Below are 18,632 nucleotides of genomic sequence, written 5' to 3'. Positions count from 1 at the left end.
TTTTTTTTTTTTTTTTTTTTCTTTTTCCGGGTCTGGCAACGGATCCCAACCCCCAGGGTTGCCCCCGTACCGGACCGGGGACCGGCAACGGGATCGCAACCCTCGGTGTTGCTTCCCGCGCCTTGCTCAGCCAGTGAGCGGGAACCGGTCCGTATGTGGGATCCGAACCCTCGGGCGGGAGCGCCGCCGCGCTTCCCAAGCGGCGCACTATCCAGTGCGCCACCGGGCCGGCCCAAAATGAGCAAACATTTTAATATCTTTAAAAACTGGTTGGAGGACTGCTTACCTCCTTTTACTTTGCCCTCTATTCCCATTGGAAAACCCAAAGCTTTAGCAATTATTTCAGAAGTTTTTCGCCATTGTCAAGCCATCTTACATTAATTTTCACATCTAAGGAGCTGTCATTTATGTGTAGATTGTGTGCATGTCTCATCATTTTGGACTCATTAACTTTTTTTCAGACACTTTTGGCCCAGCATGGTATAACAAAAAAAAAAAAGCATGAGGTTTTTGCCTGCTGCTGCTTAAATCACAATTCCCTATCACTCTTTCCAGTCGTTGCTGTGTTTTATTAAATCTAATACTTGATTGTTATTTGTTGCTTTTGCTTTTTTTTCACACGTAATTTGTATACCCCAGTGAAGTTGATCGAATGCTGGTACTAAATACACTGTGAGCTTTTCTGCTATCAGCCATTGGTCTAATAATTCCCTTTTTGTACTGAAAGAAGGCCTTCAAACGTGACCTTACTGCAGCCAAATGCTAACTACTTTCACTCTCCTTGCTTCTTTGTTAAGTCATTGTCAGTTGTAATTTCTAATGGCCCTTCAGACTAACTCATTCTGAGCAACCCATTGCTATTGACTCAGTTCTTCGCCTCAATTTTCTTTCTTTCTTTATTTTTTTTTTGTCAGTTTCAGGTTGCCTGCACCAGATTTGGTAAATGGCATATGATTTTCTTGGTGTTTGAACTCTGTTCATAATCTATTTTTGACTATTTGCTTCCACATTCCTTCTAACGTCTAAAAGTAACCGAGCTGGGGCAAATAACACCAGTTAAAAAACTTAAATGCTTTTCATCCTCCCGTTCTCCATTCCTCAATTGCCTTTCTCACTCTTTACTACTCACCCAGGCCACACCTGCCCTTCAAGCCTAAGCTCACTTGTGTTTGTTATGTATCCTTCTAAAGCTACTCTGTATTTTTTCTGTTGCCTTAACTGATTATGCCAGCCTTAAAAGGAGATGATAATAATTATGATGATGATGATGTGGTGGTGGTGCTGGTGCTGCTGGTGATAAGGATATCTAGTATTTAATGAATACTTCCTGTTGCATTAAAAAAAAAATCCCATATGTGGAATCTAAAAATATTGAACTTACAGAAGCAGGGAGGAGAATGGTGGTTACCACAGGATTGGCCAGGGGTGTATGTGTAAAAGGGAGATGTTGGTAAAAGTGTACAAAGTTTCACTTAGGAGGAATAGATTCTGGTGATCTATTAAACAGCATGGTGACTATAGATAATAATAATTTATTGTCTATTTCAAAATAGCTGAAAGAATATACTTTAAATGTACTCATCACAAAGAAACTATAAGTATTTGAGGTGATAGATATGTTAATTAGCCTGGTTTCATAATTCAAGAAACAACAGTAAATCTGTTGTATACATGTATCAAAACATCACATTATACCCCATAAATACATACAATTCTTATTTTTCTATTGAAAATAAAATACAGTAGTTTCCCTTGTCTGTGGTTTTACTTTTCATAGTTTCAGTTACCAATGATCAGCCATGGTCTGAATATATTAATTGAAAAATGCCAGTAATAAACAATTTATAAGTTTTAAATTGCACGCCACATACTCTGGTTACCCTTCACATTGTATAAATCTTTCGCCTTTTAAATTGTACACTTTCCAACTCTTGGCTATTGTAAATAGAGCTGCAATAAACATGGGAGCATAGGTATCCCTTCAACATGATGATTTCCATTCCTTTGCATATATACCCAGCAGTAGAATTGCTGGGTCATATGGCAGTTCTATGTGTAGTTCTTTGAGGAACCTCCATACCGTTTTCCATAATGGCTGCACCAATTTACAGTCCCACCAACAGCATAGTAGGTTTCCCCTTTCTATGCATCCTTGCCAACATTTCTTATTCTCTTTCTTTTTGATAATAACCAGTCTAACTGGGGTGAGATGATATCTCAATGTGGTTTTGATTTGCATTTCCCTGGTGCTTAGTGATGTTGAGCATTTTTTCATGTGTCTATTAGCCATTTCTATATCTTCCATTGAAAAATGCCTATTCAGCTCCTTTTCTCATTTTTAAATTGAGTTATTTGTGTTTTTACTGTTAAGTTGTTCGAGTTCCATGTATATTCTGGATATTAATCCTTTGTCAGATGCAAAGTTTACAAATATTTTCTCTCACTCAGTAGGTTGTCCTTTTGCTCTATTAATTGTTTCTTTTGCTATGCAGATACTTTTTAGTTTGATTTAATCCCATTTGTTTATTTTTCCTTTTGTTGCCTATACTTTTGCGATCATATTCATAAAGTCTTTGCTCAGTCCTACTTCCTGAAGTGTTTCCTCTATGTTTTCTTTTAGGAGATTTATAGTTTTAGGACGCGTGTTTAGGTCTTTAATCCATATTGAATTGATTTGGGTCTGTGGTGAGTGGTACAGGTCTAGTTTCATTTTTCTACATATGGATGTCCAGTTTGCCCAGCACCATCTATCCAAGAGTCAGTATTTTCCCTAATGTATGTTCTTGGTACCTTTGTCGAAGGTCATTTGACTGTAAGTCTGTGGGCTGATTTCTGGGTTCTCTATTCTGTTCCATTGGTGCCTGTGTCTGTTTTTCTGCCAGTACCATACTATTTTATTTACTCCAGCTTTGTAGTATAATTTGAAGTAAGACAGTGTAATGCCTCTGGCTTTACTTTTTTTGCTCAGGATTGCTTTGGCTATTCAGAGTCTTTTGTTGTTCCATATGAATGTTAGGATTGCTTTTTCTATTTCTGTGCAGAATGTCATTGGTATTTTGATGGAGATTGTGTTGAATCTGTAGATTGCTTTGGGTAGAATAGACATTTTCACAATGTTAATTTTACCAATCCAAGAGCATGGAATACCTTTCCATTTTTTGTATCCTCTTTAATTTCTTTCAACAATGATTTGCAGTTCTCATTGTAGAGATATTTCACCTCTTTGGTTAACTTTATTCTTAGTTGTTTTATTTTTTGTGACTATTGTAAATGAGCTAGCTTTCTTGATTTCTTTTCCTGTTAGTTTTTTGTCAGAGTATAAAAATGCTAGTGATTTTTTTGTGTTAATTTTGTATCCTGCTACTTTACTGAAATTGTTTATCAACTCCAAGAGTTTTCTTGTAAAGTCTTTAGGCTTTTCTATTTATAGGTTCAAGTCATCTGCAAAGAGGAACAATTTGACTCCATCTTTTCCAATCTGGATGTGCTTTGTTTCTTCCTCTAGCCACAGTGTTCTGACTAGTACTTTCAATAAAATGTCAAATAGGAGTGGTGAGAGTGGGCATCCTTGTCTTGTTCCCCTTCTTAAGAAAAGCTTTCAACTTTTCCCCATTCAGGATAATATTGGCAATGGTTTTGTTCTATATGGCTTTTATTGTGTTGAGATACTTTCCTTCTGTACCTCATTTGCTAAGAGTATTTATCATGAATGGATGTTAAATTTTGTCAGATGCTTTTTCTGCATCTATTAACATAATATGGCTTTTGTCTGAATTTGTTGATATGGCATATCACATTTATTGGCTGTTTATGCTGAACCATGCTTTCATCCCTGGGATGATTCCCACTTGATCATGGTGTGTAATTTGTTTATGTGTTCCTGTATTCTATTTGCTATTATTTTATTGATGACTTTCACATATATGTACATCAAAGATATTGGCCTATAGTTTTATTTTTATTGTTGTCTTTTTGTTTGGTTTTGGTATCAGGGTGATGCTGGCCTCATAGAATGAGTTTGGGAGAATGGCCTCTGTTTCAACTTTTTAAAATAGTCTGAAGAGAATTGGCATTAATTCCTCTTTAAAAGTTGGTAGAATTCAGTAGTAAAGCCATCCAGTCCTGGGATTTTCTTTGTTGGGAGACTGCTGATTACCACTTCAACCTCATTGCTTGTTATTGATCAGGTTTTCTATGTCTTTTTGGTTCAGTATTGTTAATTGGCATGTGTCCAGAAATTTGTCCATATCTGCCAAGTTTTCAAATTTGTTGGCATATAGTTGTTTATAATAGTCTCTAATGGTTCTTTGTATGTCTGTGGTATCAGCTGTAATGTCTCTTTTTTCATTTCCAATTGTTCTTATTTGAGTCTTCTCTCTTCTGTCTTAATTATCCTTGCTAATGGTTTGTCTATTTTGTTTATCTTCTCAACAAACCAATGTTTTGTTTCACTGATCTTTTGTGTCATTTAGGGGGTTTCTATTTCATTTAGTTCTGTACTGATGTTAAGTCTTTCTTTCCATCTAGTAATCTTTAGATTGGGTCGTTTTTGTTTTTCTAATTCTTTGATATGTAGCATTAGGTCGTTTATCTGAAATCTTTCTATTCTTTTGATGTAAGTGTTTATTGCAATAAGCATTCCCCTTAGTGTTGATTTTTCAGTATCCAACAGGTTTGGGTATGACACCTCTTTATTTTGATTAATTTCAAGAATTATTTTTGTTTTCCTGTTTAATTTTTTCTCATCCAATAAGTCATTCAGGAGCATGTTGTTGAATTTCCATGTGTTTATATAATTTCCAGAGTTTTGCTTGTTATTGATTTCTAGTTTTAATTGGTTGTGGTCTGAAAAGATATGTGAAATAATTTCAGATTTTTAAAATTTGTTGAGACTTGTTTTGTGACCTAACATGTGGTCTCTCCTGGAGAATGTTCCATGTGCTGATGAGAAGAATGTGTATTCTGTGGTTGTTGGATAAAATGTTCTGTAGACATCTACCAAGTCCAATTGGTCTAAAATGTGGTTTAAACCCTCTGTTTCTCTGTTGATTTGTTTCCTAGATGATCTGCCCACTGTTGATAGAGGGATTTTCAGGTCCCCAACTATTTATGATATTTAGGTCTATGTCTTTCTTTGCCTAATAGTGTTTGTTTCATGTATCTGCGTGCTTTGGTATTGTGTGCATATATATTTATTAATGTTATGTTTTCTTGCTTGATAGATCCCTTTATCATCACATAGTGGCATTTTTTGTCTCATTTTATGGTTTTTAGTTTAAAGTCTATTTTATCTGATATAAGAATAACTACTCCTGCTCGTATTTGGTTTCCATTTGCATGGTACATCTTTTTCCATCCTTTCACTCTTATTCTGAGTTTTTGCTTACAGGTCAGGTAAATATTGCAGACAGTGTATACTTGGGTCTACCTTTTAATCTAATCAGTCAGTCTGTGTCTTGTGAGTGGAGAATTTAATCCATTTACATTCAAGATTATTATTGAAAGGTATTGACTTGTGATATTTTATCAATTTTTGTTTGGATGTTTTAAATATATTTTGTTCCATTCTTCCCTTTTATTATTTTTCTTTGTGTTTGTTGTTGTTTGAGGTGGTTAGATAAATTTTCTTTCTTTTTCTCATTTGCAGTTTTGTTCTACTAGTGGGTTTGTTCTTTCTTGTGTGTTCAATAGTGATTGTTGTTTTTCAGATCCCAGATGCAGTACTCTCTTGAGGATTTCTTGTAGGGCTAGTCATGTGGTGGTGAATTCCCTCAGTTTTTGTTTGTCTTGGAAAGGAAAATGTAGTATATTTACACAATGGAATTCTACACTGCCAAAAAAATAAAAAATAAAATACTGCCATTCACAGCAACATGGATGAACTTAGCAATAGTTATGCTAAGTGAATTAACCCAGGCATAGAAAGAGAAATACTGCATGTCCTCATTTATAAGTGGGAGCTAAGAAAAAAACTAAACAAATAAATAAAGATACAACAATCACAATAATATATTGAACATTTAAAAGAAGATAACAGAACTGAGGTTACCAGAGTTGGGTAAGTGGGAGGTAGAAGGGGTTAAGGAAGGAATTGGTAAAGAGCCACAAAAATTGATTGCATTATATAACATTGAATATACTAATTATCCTGATTTGAATATCACATATTTCACACAAACATTGATATTCAAAGCTGTACCCCACAGATATGTACAATCAAATGTATTCCAATTAAAAAAAAAGAAATTAAGAACTGGCATCCTGTTACTACCTCCTGAGCTCTTAAAGGAGGAGGAACAGTCACAGCTGACAAGTGGGGAAGAGCATTACTGTCAAAGGAGACAACAGCATGAGTCAAAGTAGGAAATAAAGGAACAGAATGATATTGTGTGACAAGTGAACTGCTTGAGCATAAAGCAGGGGGCAGTGAGCATCTGGAAGTGAGCCTGGAGAAGGAAGCAAAACTGAGATAAGAAGAGTTCATACTTTCTATGTAATGGGAAACCATGCAAGAGATAGCCTTGAAATTCATATAGAGCCCTGGCAGCTTGTGGGAGATATGATGGTGTGGGTGGTGAGTGTTTGAGACTTAAGTTAGGTTGTTGTTGTAGTAGATGATAGTAATAGTAAGGAGAAAAAGAATGGACTTAATAAATAATTCGGAGATGCAATCAGCAACTAGAAAAACAAAAAAAAATAATTTCTGAGTACTGTGATGAAATCTTGCACAGACCCACTCCTTCCTGCCTGGGATGTGAATTATCCCTTTATTCAGCAGATCCATGCTGCCTATGCCACACCACTTGCCTGTTAGTCACTTGGTAGCCTTCTTCGTTATCAGGTCTTTTATCACAGTTTCACAGTGCCTATGTTTAAGACACCCCTATTTTACTTAATAATGGCCCCAAAGCACAAGAGTAGTGAAGCTGGCAATTCAGATATGCCAAGGAGAAGCCATAAAATGCTTCCCTTAAGTGAACAAGTGAAATTTGTAGTCTTAATAGGAAAATAAAAAAATTGTCTGCTAAGTTTGGTAAGATCTACTGTAAGAAGGACTCTTCTATCCATGAAATTGTGAAGAAGGAAAAAGAAATTTGGGCAAGTTTTGCTGTTGACCCTCAAACTGCAGAAGAAAAGACAATGTATAAATTCTTAGTTAAGATGGAAAATGCATTAAATTTGTGGGTGGAAGACATGGACAGAAACATGTTCCCGTTGATAGCAATCAGGTTCTGTACTATCCAGGGACACAGACATCCACTGGGGATTTTGGAATGTATCCCCTGTGGATAAGGGGAGACAGCTGTGAAGCTTAGAAAAACAAAACAACAAAAACCTTAGAAGTTGGCACTACTTTACAGAAGGAAGGAGTTAAACATTTAGAAAATTTAACTAATTTTTTAAACATCACTTAAATAAGTGTTTGGACTAAAATTAAGTATCCGAGTCCAGAGCCTAAGCTCTTAGTGACAATACCACATGGCTTTTTCTCAAATTTTACATAATAAAATTAACACAATATTTAACAACAGTTTTTTGACATATCTTGTGATTTTGTCATTTATTTTATTAAATACATAAAGTTGCTTTTAGCAAGTAATTATAAGCTAATGGAAACATATTATGTGGCCTTATCACATTTAATTTTATATGTAGCTTATATTAATCTTCTAGGGCTTCCACAACAAACTACCACAGACTGCTTGACTTAAAAAACATAAATTTATTTTCTCACAATTCTAGGGACTGGAAGTCCAAGACGAAATAAATTTTAGAGTCCTATATGAAAGCAATTATTTTTCCTTTTTTTTTTTTTTGACCAGTGAGGGGATCACAACCCTTGGCTTGGTGTCGCCCGCACCATGCTCAGCCAGTGAGCACATCGGCCATCCCTATATCGGATCCAAACCCACAGTGGGAGCGCCGCTGCGCTCCCAGCACTGCACTCTCCTGAGTGACCCACGGGGCCGGCCCTGAAAGTAATTTAAACTTTGATGCCATCATCATTTTTTATAAGTAAATAAGAACTAATTTTTGAATATATTTTCCTAAATATTAATAACAGATATGCTTTCATACCTGGCCATATTCCTTGGATTAAATGAAAATATTATAGTATTTTAGATTAAATTATTCATATATATTTCCTTCACTGTGCAGATTATATGAGCCTATATATAGAAAAACCTAAAGACTCTATCAAAAAACTCCTAGAGCTGGTTAATAACTTCAGTAATGTTGCAGGACACAAAATAAATGCACCCAAATCAGTTGCATTTATATATTCAAATAATGAACCAACAGGAAGAGAAATAAAGAAAGTAAGCACATTTACAATTGATACAAAAAAAATAAAATAAATAGGGATCAATTTAACCAAGGAAGTGAAAGACATCTACAATGAGAACTACAAACCACTTCTGAAAGATAGTAAAGATGACACAGAAAGTTGGAAATATATTCCATGCTCTTGGTTTGGAATAATTAACATTGCGAGAATGTCTATACTACCCAAAACAATCTACAGATTCAATGCACTCCCCATCAAAATACCAATGACATTCTTCCCAGAAATGGAAAAAACTGTCTTACCCTTCATATAGAACAATAAAAGACCCCGAATAGACAAAGCACTCCTGAACAAAAAAAAAAAAAAAAAAAAAAAAAAATGAAGCTGGAGGCATAACACTACCTGACTTCAAATTATACTACAAAGCTATTGCAACCAAAACAGCATAGTACTGGTATAAAAATAGTCATTCAGACCAGTGGAGTAGAATTGAGAACCCAGAAATCACCCCTCAGGCTTTCAGCCATCTGATATTGGACGAAGGTGGCAAAAATCTCCATTGGGGACAAGACTTCCTCTTCAAAAAGTGGTGCTGGGAAAACTGGATATCCGTATCCAAAAGAATGAAATGACATATGCATCTCTCACTGTACACTAAAATCAAATCAAAATGGATTAAAGAATTAGGTATAAGACCCAAAACTGTAACATTACCGAGGGAAAATATAGGTGAAGCACTTCAGCAAATAGGCCTGGGTACAAACTTTATGAATAAGAGCCTGAAAGCACAAGCAGTAAAAGAAAAAAATAAACAAATGGGACTATATCAAGCTAAAAAGTTTCTGTGCAGCAAAGGAAATAATCAACAGAGTGAAACAACAACCTACAGAGTGGGAGAAAATTCTTGCTAACTATGCAAAGCTTCTGCACTGCAAAGGAAACAATGAACAGAGTGAAATGACAACCTACAGAGTGGAAGAAAATTTTTGCTAACTATGCATCTGACAAGGGATTAATATCCATAATATACAAGAAACTCAAGCAATTATACAGTAAAAAAACAAATAACCTAATTTATAAAATGGGTAAAGGACCTGAATGGACATTTTTCAAAGGAAGATATACAAATGGCCAACAGGTGCATGAAAAAATGCTCAACATCACTAGTCATCAGGGAAATGCAAATTAAAACTACATTGAAATGCCTTGCTGGTGAGGGTATGGAGAGAGGGGAATGCTCCTACACTGTTTGTGGGAATGTAAATTAGTACAACCACTATGGAAAACAGTATGGAGGTTTCTCAAACAACTACAGATAGATCTTCCATACGATCCAGCAGTCCCACTTCTGGGTCACTTCTGGGTATATACCCAGAAGTATGGAAATCATCATGTAGACAGGATACCTGCACTCCCATGTTCATTGCAGCTCTGTTTACAATAGCCAAGGCATGGAACCAACCTAAATGTCCATCGATGGGATAAGGAAAATGTGGTATATATACACTATGCAATACTACTCTGCCATAAAAAAGAATGCAATTCTCCCATTTGCAACAACATGGATGAGGTTGGAGAAACTTATGTTGAATGAAATAAGCAAAGCACAGAGGCATAAATACCACATGTACTCACTCGTAAGTGGGAGCTAAGAGAGAAAGAAGGAAGGAAAAAAGTCCATAGTGGTGCATTGGCCTTGCAGAAGGAGACCACATACCTTGGGATACAAAGCAGAGTCAGGGGGGAAAGGAGGAGGGGGAGGGAGATTGGCAATAACTGGTTGGGGGACATGGGGTGCAAACACAATTTGTGGTAATATGCATGCTGCCATTATGGATCTGGCCTTCACATCTTGGGGATGATGGGTAGCAATCAGCTTTATATCTCATGAATATTCATGACCAATAAAACAAACAGACAAACAAAACAAAAAAATGATGATGCACCTAAACTTTCACTGGACATTGTAAATACTCACTAGAATGAAAATTGAAATTCTTACAAAATGATGTGATAAACTACATTTTCACTCTTGCTGTCCTTTCAGATTAGATACACAACCTCCTGAAGAAATGAATATCATTAAATCTGAGGAGCAGTTCTGTGCTGTAAACCATGCAGAGCAAACTCTCAAAAAAATAGGGAACTATGTGAAAGAAAAACAACTATGTGATGTGCTACTCATTGCAGGAGACCTCCGAATCCCAGCACATCGGTAAGAATCCGTATGCAGACAGAATGTTTGGTTGGTAGGGCAAATATGAATGAGAGAGAATCAGTATATTGATTACAAATTGAAATATTAGGAAAAATAGACTTCATTTTCCTATGTTGAAAAAGCATTAGCATATATGATCCATTTCTCTGAATGATGTGTAGAAGAGCCAAACTTTGGAGAGATTGATGAAGAAAAAACAGCACAGACCCTCTTAAAGAAGATCAATTTACTTATTTCGCCTTTCTAACTTCACTACACCTTATGGAATTGTGAAAGTTTCGTGTGGAAAACAGGTTCACCAGTGTTACAAACTTACTAGACTTATTTCATGCTTTTACTGAGATTATGAATTGGCTTAAGTTCTTATGAAACATTCTATTTACAGGTTGGTTCTCAGTGCAGTGTCTGATTATTTTTCTGCAATGTTTAGTAATGATGTGATTGAAGCCAAACGAGAAGAGGTCAGGATGGAAGGAATAGATCCAAATGCACTTAATTCCTTGGTGCAGTATGCTTACACAGGTAAGTGCTTAACATACATTAACTTACGATAACCCTACATTATACAACACACATTATTATTATATCCACTCTGCAGATGACAAAACTGAAGGATAGGCCAGTTAAGTAACTTTCCTAAGGTAGTAAGAAGGCAGAGTCATGATTTAAACTCAGTAATATAAAAGAGCAAGAGGTACATATTTATGCTATAAAATATTTTGACCTTAAGAGCAGAGAGGTATTTTAACACAAATAGACAAGAACATGTTTCTCTAGAAAGGTGTGGGCACATTCTTGTTAGTAAAAAAGAGAGGGAAAGTGGTATCTTCCAATACTAAAGTAGAGATTTAGTCTGTCTCATCCTTTGGAATAATAAAGTTATATCTGCTCAAACTATGAAACAAAAGTAATAGGATGAGTTTGTGAGCCAAAAAGTATTCTGATTTTTTTTTCAGAATAATTGTTTAATCTTTAGGGTCTCCTGGTATTTGGATATATTTATTTAATTATATATGCTTAGGCCGTTCTAAATAATAAAAGCTTAACCTCCTAGCTTTCTCCACAGTTGTTTTTAAATATATAAGTTTATGTTGTCCCTAAATGAATTTTGAAAAGCTGTGTGCTACCTTTATATTTTTCCATTAATGACTGAAATCTGTTGTAATTTTTAATAGTAGTAAAATATATAATTCCCAACATATTATAAATATTGATATCTTTTAAAAAGCACTATTGCACTTGCATTCTTAAGTGTATCTAACCAATCTCAACACTATCAAAATGTGATACCAACAACCATACATTTAAAAATACATACATATGGCAGTTCCTCAAAAGTTACACTTACAGTTACCTTATAACTCATCAACTGTGCTCCTAGGTGTATGTCCAAGAAAACTGAAAACATGTCTACACAAAAATGTGTACACAAATGTTTGTATCAGCATTATTCATAATAACAAAAAAGTGGAAACAACCCAAAAGTTTATAAACTGAAGAATGGATAAATTAAATGTGGTATGTGCACACAATAGGATATTAATAGGCAGTTTAAGAAAAGGAATAAAATACTGATAGATGCCACAACATGGGTGAAATTTGAAAACATTATGCCAGGTGAAAGAAGCTCGTAACAAAACACCACTTACTGTTTGATTTCATTTATATTAAAAGTCCAAAATAAGAAAATTCATAGAGACAGAAAATTGATTAGTGGTTACAATAGTGTGGGGGGAATAGGAAATGAGTTAACAAATAAGGGGTTCCTTTTGGGGGTGATGAATATATTCTGAAATTCAATAGTGATAATGGTTGTACAATTTTGTGAACATACTAAAAAGCACTGAATTATACACTTTGAAAGGGAGAATCTTATGTGAACTATATACAAAAAAATTATATATGAACAAACTTTTAATGGGTGAGGAATGTGGCTTTCTTTTTATGGGGTGACAGAAGGCAATTGTAGAAGGTACACTGGGAAAATAAAAAAACTTCTGTTATGATACCTGTTTGGGGAGCAGACCATTTTTAAGGAAGAGTACATATGGAAGTTGAGGCTCTGAAAATTGTTTACGTAAAATTGATCTGTAACTTGTAAAGTTTTTATGTACCTCTAGTGGGATGCATACTGTTTGAAGACCACTGTTCTAACAAAATTACCTCCAAATTTCACTTTTCTCAACCCCTTCCTTCAACTCCCACCTTTCCTCTGACAAACCTTTAAACAAAAATGTTTCCTAAACTCCCTTTATGCTCTAAAATTACTATAGAATTCCTTAAGTCAGGGGGGTAGAATAGAGTGTTCTTGAATCCTCATAGAGACTTCTGTTTTTCTTTTTTCCAGACTTCCAGACTTTTAAGGACTTTATTTCTCTTACGTGATACATTTTATTTATTTATTTATTTTTAATGAGAGAGTATTTTTATTTTATCTTACCTGATGCATTTTAATCCATCCTTAGAAACATATATTTGTTCCCATCGAATGTCTTCTTCTGATCATGTGTAGACCAAGATAACCTAACTAGCTGGATTGTCTGTACTTTAAATCTTTAATGCAATAAAACCTGTACCCAGCTATAAGCATCCTTTCTTAAGCATTTTTGTAACTGAATACACTATAACATATAGATGCCTTCCTAGTGCATGCTAGATGTTAATAAATGAAATATTCATCAGAATGAATATTCCTCTTAATAACCAGGCCAAATTTCAATGTCTGTAGCAGGTGAATATTTATATATGAATATGAGAATAGCACATACTTCTCTGGGTCTCATGAGATATGGGCAGGGCTCTCCCTTCAAAATCCAGGACAAGAAACAACACAAGAAAATTTGCTGATGGACCAGATCCCTTTACAACATATTTTACAGGTTGAACTAAGTACTGAGCACCTCACAGTATGTATTACTCTTTTCCTTATGTTTATGCAGCCATATAAGGATCCATAGTAAGGTACTTTAGAATGAAAAATTTTAAAGGAATAGTTTGTAATTTGTATAAGCCATTTGAAACATTCTTTATAACTTATTTATAACTTGGCTAAAACAATAAAAAATAAGAATATATGTCATGAAAATAACTTACAATGTTTGCAATAAGTCATTAATGATACTTGCTCCAAAAATAATACAAATATATCATTATAATGAAAATGACTTAAATTGCTTCTGATCCCATTTTTAAAAATTCATTACATGGCTGTCCATTTAGCTCAGTTGGTTAGAACAGAGCCTTTTAACACCAAGGCGAAAGGTTTGGATCCCCATATCGTCCAGCCTCCCTCCCCCGCCAAAAAAAAATCATCACAGATATTTTTAAACAGAGCCTGTTTTTATACCAAGGCAAACAATAATATATACAATGTTTCATCTATGGACTCTCGGCAATATTTTCTTCCTCTTGAGACAGTGCCAAGGGTCAATCCGAGGCATGATATTTATTCAAAGACACTCTTACCTGCTAATAAGTACAGATACAAAATAATGGACATATAAACTCAATGTTCTTCTTACCAAAAAAGTGGATGTGTAGTCTCAATGATCTTATTTACCAAGTTGTTTAGCTCCACTCAAATGACAGTTACCTGTATGGCCAGTTGTATGATCCTTTATACAGTATGTCATAATGTTCCTTGAGTTATAAGGTAAACAGTTTTTTCCAGCTTCATTTAGGTATGTTTGACAAATAAAAACTGGATATATTTAAAGTGTGCTATGTGACATTTTCATGTATGTATACATTGTAAATTGATATGAGATTTAAACACAGGCCCAAGATGATAAAGAAATAACAAGTTGTTGTTCTTTGCAATGATTGTATTCACTGTTCATTTGGTACAGTCATTTTTGATAATCTAATCTGTCTCCCTTCAGCCATCTTATTAATGTTTATACACAGACTGCCTTGTGTATGTCAGACTCAAAACGCGTTCCCAGAGTAGCTACTGTGTACTCAAAAGCATAGCCTTACTAGAGAGGGAAAAGGAAAAATTCAACTAGCTACCATATTTGTGTCTCACTTTACATAACATATATTAATTCTTTACTTTGAAAACGATCTAGGTGTCCTGCAATTGAAAGATGATACCATTGAAAGTTTGCTGGCTGGTGCTTGTTTCCTGCAGCTGACTGAAGTCATTGAAGTCTGCTCCAATTTCCTCATAAAGCGGCTCCATCCTTCAAACTGCTTGGGCATTCGATCATTTGGAGATGCCCAGGGCTGTGTAGAGCTCCTGAATGTAGCTCATAAGTATACCATGGTAAAATCAATTGTTTCAAATTAACTTGTAGTAATAATATATTAATGCTGGGATAAAATTAAGAGGCAATTTAAACTTATAGAATTTGCATAAAATTTGCACACGATTTGCACATAACATGTATTAGGAAAAAATAGTTGATTGAACTATACTCAAGCAAGTTTTTCATTTTGGGAACTAAAAAGATTTAATTAAATCTCAAACTTGAAGAAATAAAAATAGTGCCAAAGATGAAATTGTACAGTGTATATTTCAAGTAGAATCTACAGTATTAAGAAAATATTAATTCCCTGATATTTTTGCAAATTAGAAATTTAGTTTGGAAAATTGTACAAATTATAATTTCTCATGAAAGTTAAATATCATTCAATAAAGGAAAAGCTAATATTAATGGATCAATATTAACTGGAAAAGTTAATAACTACCAAAATTACTAAGTCAGAAATTTTATTGGATGGATTTTTTTTGTCAATAAAAACTTGTGCTTTGGTTAAAAACAATTTGCAGTTCAATCCTTTACCTTAATTAATATCCCTTTCAATTCTATTAGTAATCATAATAAACAAATGAACATGTCTGTATTTGGTAATTATTTAAAAGTTGCCTAGGATAACAGGATCATTATTATCAGGTGACAATCACATAAAATATGAACGTACTTCAAAAGGTTTGTGGAAAAATAGAATTAAAAGATAATACAAATTTTTCAATGAACGTTTGGAAGAGCCTCATATATACTGTAGGGAGACAAGAAAAATTGGACAGAGAATATTAAATGAAGCCTTACTGCAAAAACAAATTCTTCCCTAATACAAAGAAAAAAAAAAAAACATTTTTAACCTGTGAAACAGAAGATGGATCTTTCCAGTCATATGATGAATATTTCTTTTTTTTTAGAGATAATTTATTATACATACATGTGGGGTACAGCATTGATTTTCAATAATTGTGTACAATGTGTGGTGGTTAGATCAGGATAGTTAGCTTATTCATCATTACAATACGCAATCATACTTTGTGTCTGTTAACCAATTCCTCATCAGCCCCCCTCCCTCTCCCCTGTCCCCTTTTCCACCTCTAGCAACCACAGTTCTTTTCTCTCTGTCTGAAAGTTCAACATATTACTGTGATTGTTGTTTCTTTCTTTCTCTCTCTCTGTCTGTCTTTATTGTTTATTTGTTTATTTATGGATTCAGTTCCCGGTTATGAGTGAGATCATGCAGTATTTCTCTTTCTGTACCTGTGTTGTTTCAATTAGGATAATTTTCTCCAGGCTCATTCTTATTGCTACAAATGGTAGAATTTCACTCTTTATTATGGCTGAGTAGTATTCAATTGTGTATATATACCACAATTTCCTTATCCAGTCATCCATCAATGGACATTTAGGTCGGTTCCATTGCTTGGCAATTGTAAATAGAGCTGCAGTAAACATGGGAGTGCGGGTATACCTTTGACCCAATGATTTCCAGCCCTCTGGACATATACCCAGTAGTGGGGTTGCTGGATCATATGGTAGTTCCATCTGTAGTTGTTTGAGGAACCTCATACTGTTCTTGATAACAGCTGTACTAATTTACAGTCCCACCCACACTGCAAAAGTGTTCCTCTTTCTCTACATCCGTGCCAGCATTTGATATTCTCTGTCTAATAAATAGCCAGTTGAATTAGGGTGAGGGGATATCTCAAAGTGGTTTTGATTTGCATTTCTCTGATGATTAGTGATGTTGAGCATTTTTTTCATATACATGTTGGCCATGTGTATGTCTTCCTTTGAGAAATGTCTATTCAACTCCTTTGCCCATTTGTTAATTGGATTATTTGGTTTTTTGCTATAAAGTTGTTTGAGCTCTTTGTATATTCTGAATATTAATCCCTTGTCAGATACGTGGTTTGCAAACATTTTCTCCCATTTTGTTAAACACAAAAAATTGCTCCCATTATTTAAGATTAGAAAACAAAAGGCAATTGCATACAAGTGAATGATAATGAATCTATGTAAAAATGATAAGTAATGGTAGCATTATTTTTAAAATAAAGATTGCATATAAATAAAGAGTATTGTTCTAGAGTTTTAGACAGACCTTAGTTTTTTCAAATTTCTAAAATTTGAATTCTTTAAACTTTTTTGTAAATCTTTCTCACTTCTTTTTACTACCCTAGGTCATCATTCAAATTTGAAATTTCAAACATATTCTGGAAACAATGTCATTATGTGGAGAATCACATTATAATGGATTGGCATTTTAAAACATGTCATTTAATTATGCTATTTATATTTCTGTGTCGTAAATAGAGATCCATCTAATCTAAAGGAACAACAGTTATGTAGTTCAAAGGTTAATCCTACCACAAAAGCCAAAAATGAAAACTTCCTGTTAAATTACTTAAATTCTTAAACTAAGTATTAACAGTTTCCTGTCTGGTATCTTGGTCTTGCAGACAAAATACATTCTGATAAACAGCTTGAATTATTTTTGTTGCTCAAAATGAACTTGTCTTCCTTTTCCCATTATGTGACTGTGACTGAAACTGTGTGTTAAAACAGGATGTGCTTAAAAATGCAATACTGTTGTCTCTCTTAATCTTCCTCCTTTAGTTGTTTTAGTATTTATTGTGAATACAGTAAAATAGGTAAAAGTCTTGCTATAATGATGCTTTTGCAATACTATATTGATAGTATAAGGACGCAAATGATTTTAATGTCTAAGAATAATGTTAAACAATTTAGGGATTCATTTAAAATCATGTGAATTGGTAGATTGAGTAAGGCAAATTGCCCTTCCCAATGTGGGTAGACCTCATCCCGAAACAACCTCACAGACACACCTAAAATAATGTTTGGCCAAATGTCTGGCCACACCATGATTCAGTCAAATTGACAGATAAAATTGAAATGAGGAGCAAAATAATTTTAAAATCGAACTCAAAATTAATTTTTAAATTAACTAATTATTTCTCTGCAGAATTGGATACTGCAGTGTCATATAGAGATACTTTAAACCAATACATATATATTTTTTAGATTAATCTATTATACTGTTCAGCAATTTTCAAAAGGCTCATCAGGCAGCAACTCTGAAGTCGTAACAAATTATATCAGAAAATCTCATTTCTGGCTTTATCTAAATATGACCACCATATAAAATATTTTTAATTATTTCTTAACTCTCTCAAATGCATAGTCAAATTTAATAGACTGCACTATGATCCACATTGGCCATTTAGTAACTATAAGTTTTATATTTTTCTTAACCCTTTCATAAAAATTATATCACTTATAAAAGGCAGTTGCAGTATAGAACAAAATGCAATGAACATGATGTCAGAGGCTTATGTTTTGAGTCCAGACTTCCCCACTTACTGCATAAGACATCAAACAACTCCTATTGCTTGTTTTTTTCTTTGGATTAATTCTACGTACTCACAAGGTCACACTGGCAATGTCCTAATGCTTGTGAAAGAATTCAGTAAAGTGTGAGGTGCTGTACAAGTATAATGTGGGAGTAGTACCATTACCATTATTTGCTGTAAGTGAGAGGATTTTCAACCACACACATCTGCTACAGTAAGAACAGAAGTTCCCTCTCAATTGCTTTCCTTAATCATAAAAGGGTTCTTTGTCTAACTAGGCAAGTTATTTTGGAACATCTGGCATCAGAGCTTGCTGATGGATCTATCAACTTTGATGATGAGTGCTGTATGGATAATTTTGTTATTAGGCTAATTCAGTTCCACATTGACTAAGCTAAGAATAGAGCTGAGGTAATGATTTGAACTATCTAGATCCTCCAATTATTCAGAGGCTGCTCCCATAATATTTATTTATTGTGCAACATAAATTGCCATGTGGACAT

The 18,632-nt window shown here is 34.3% G+C and overlaps 1 protein-coding gene across 2 annotated transcripts in view; it reads left to right on the top strand.

Annotated features, from left to right (window-relative positions):
* The window catches only part of KLHL4 (kelch-like family member 4), a 119,657-nt gene that overhangs the window by 62,368 nt on the left and 38,657 nt on the right, over positions 1 to 18,632 (top strand). For both annotated transcript variants that reach the window (XM_008570208.1, XM_008570207.1), the window contains exons 2-4: positions 10,338 to 10,505; positions 10,894 to 11,030; positions 14,579 to 14,775. In XM_008570208.1, the coding sequence (XP_008568430.1) occupies positions 10,338 to 10,505; positions 10,894 to 11,030; positions 14,579 to 14,775 (502 nt within the window). The remainder of the gene's footprint in view (positions 1 to 10,337; positions 10,506 to 10,893; positions 11,031 to 14,578; positions 14,776 to 18,632) is intronic.

Source organism: Galeopterus variegatus, unplaced genomic scaffold, assembly GCF_000696425.1.
Source record: "Galeopterus variegatus unplaced genomic scaffold, G_variegatus-3.0.2 Scaffold581, whole genome shotgun sequence".
In the NCBI taxonomy this organism is placed as follows: Eukaryota; Metazoa; Chordata; class Mammalia; order Dermoptera; family Cynocephalidae; genus Galeopterus; species Galeopterus variegatus.
Note: the sequence above shows the minus strand (reverse complement) of the source record. Positions and strands in the feature narration are given on the sequence as shown.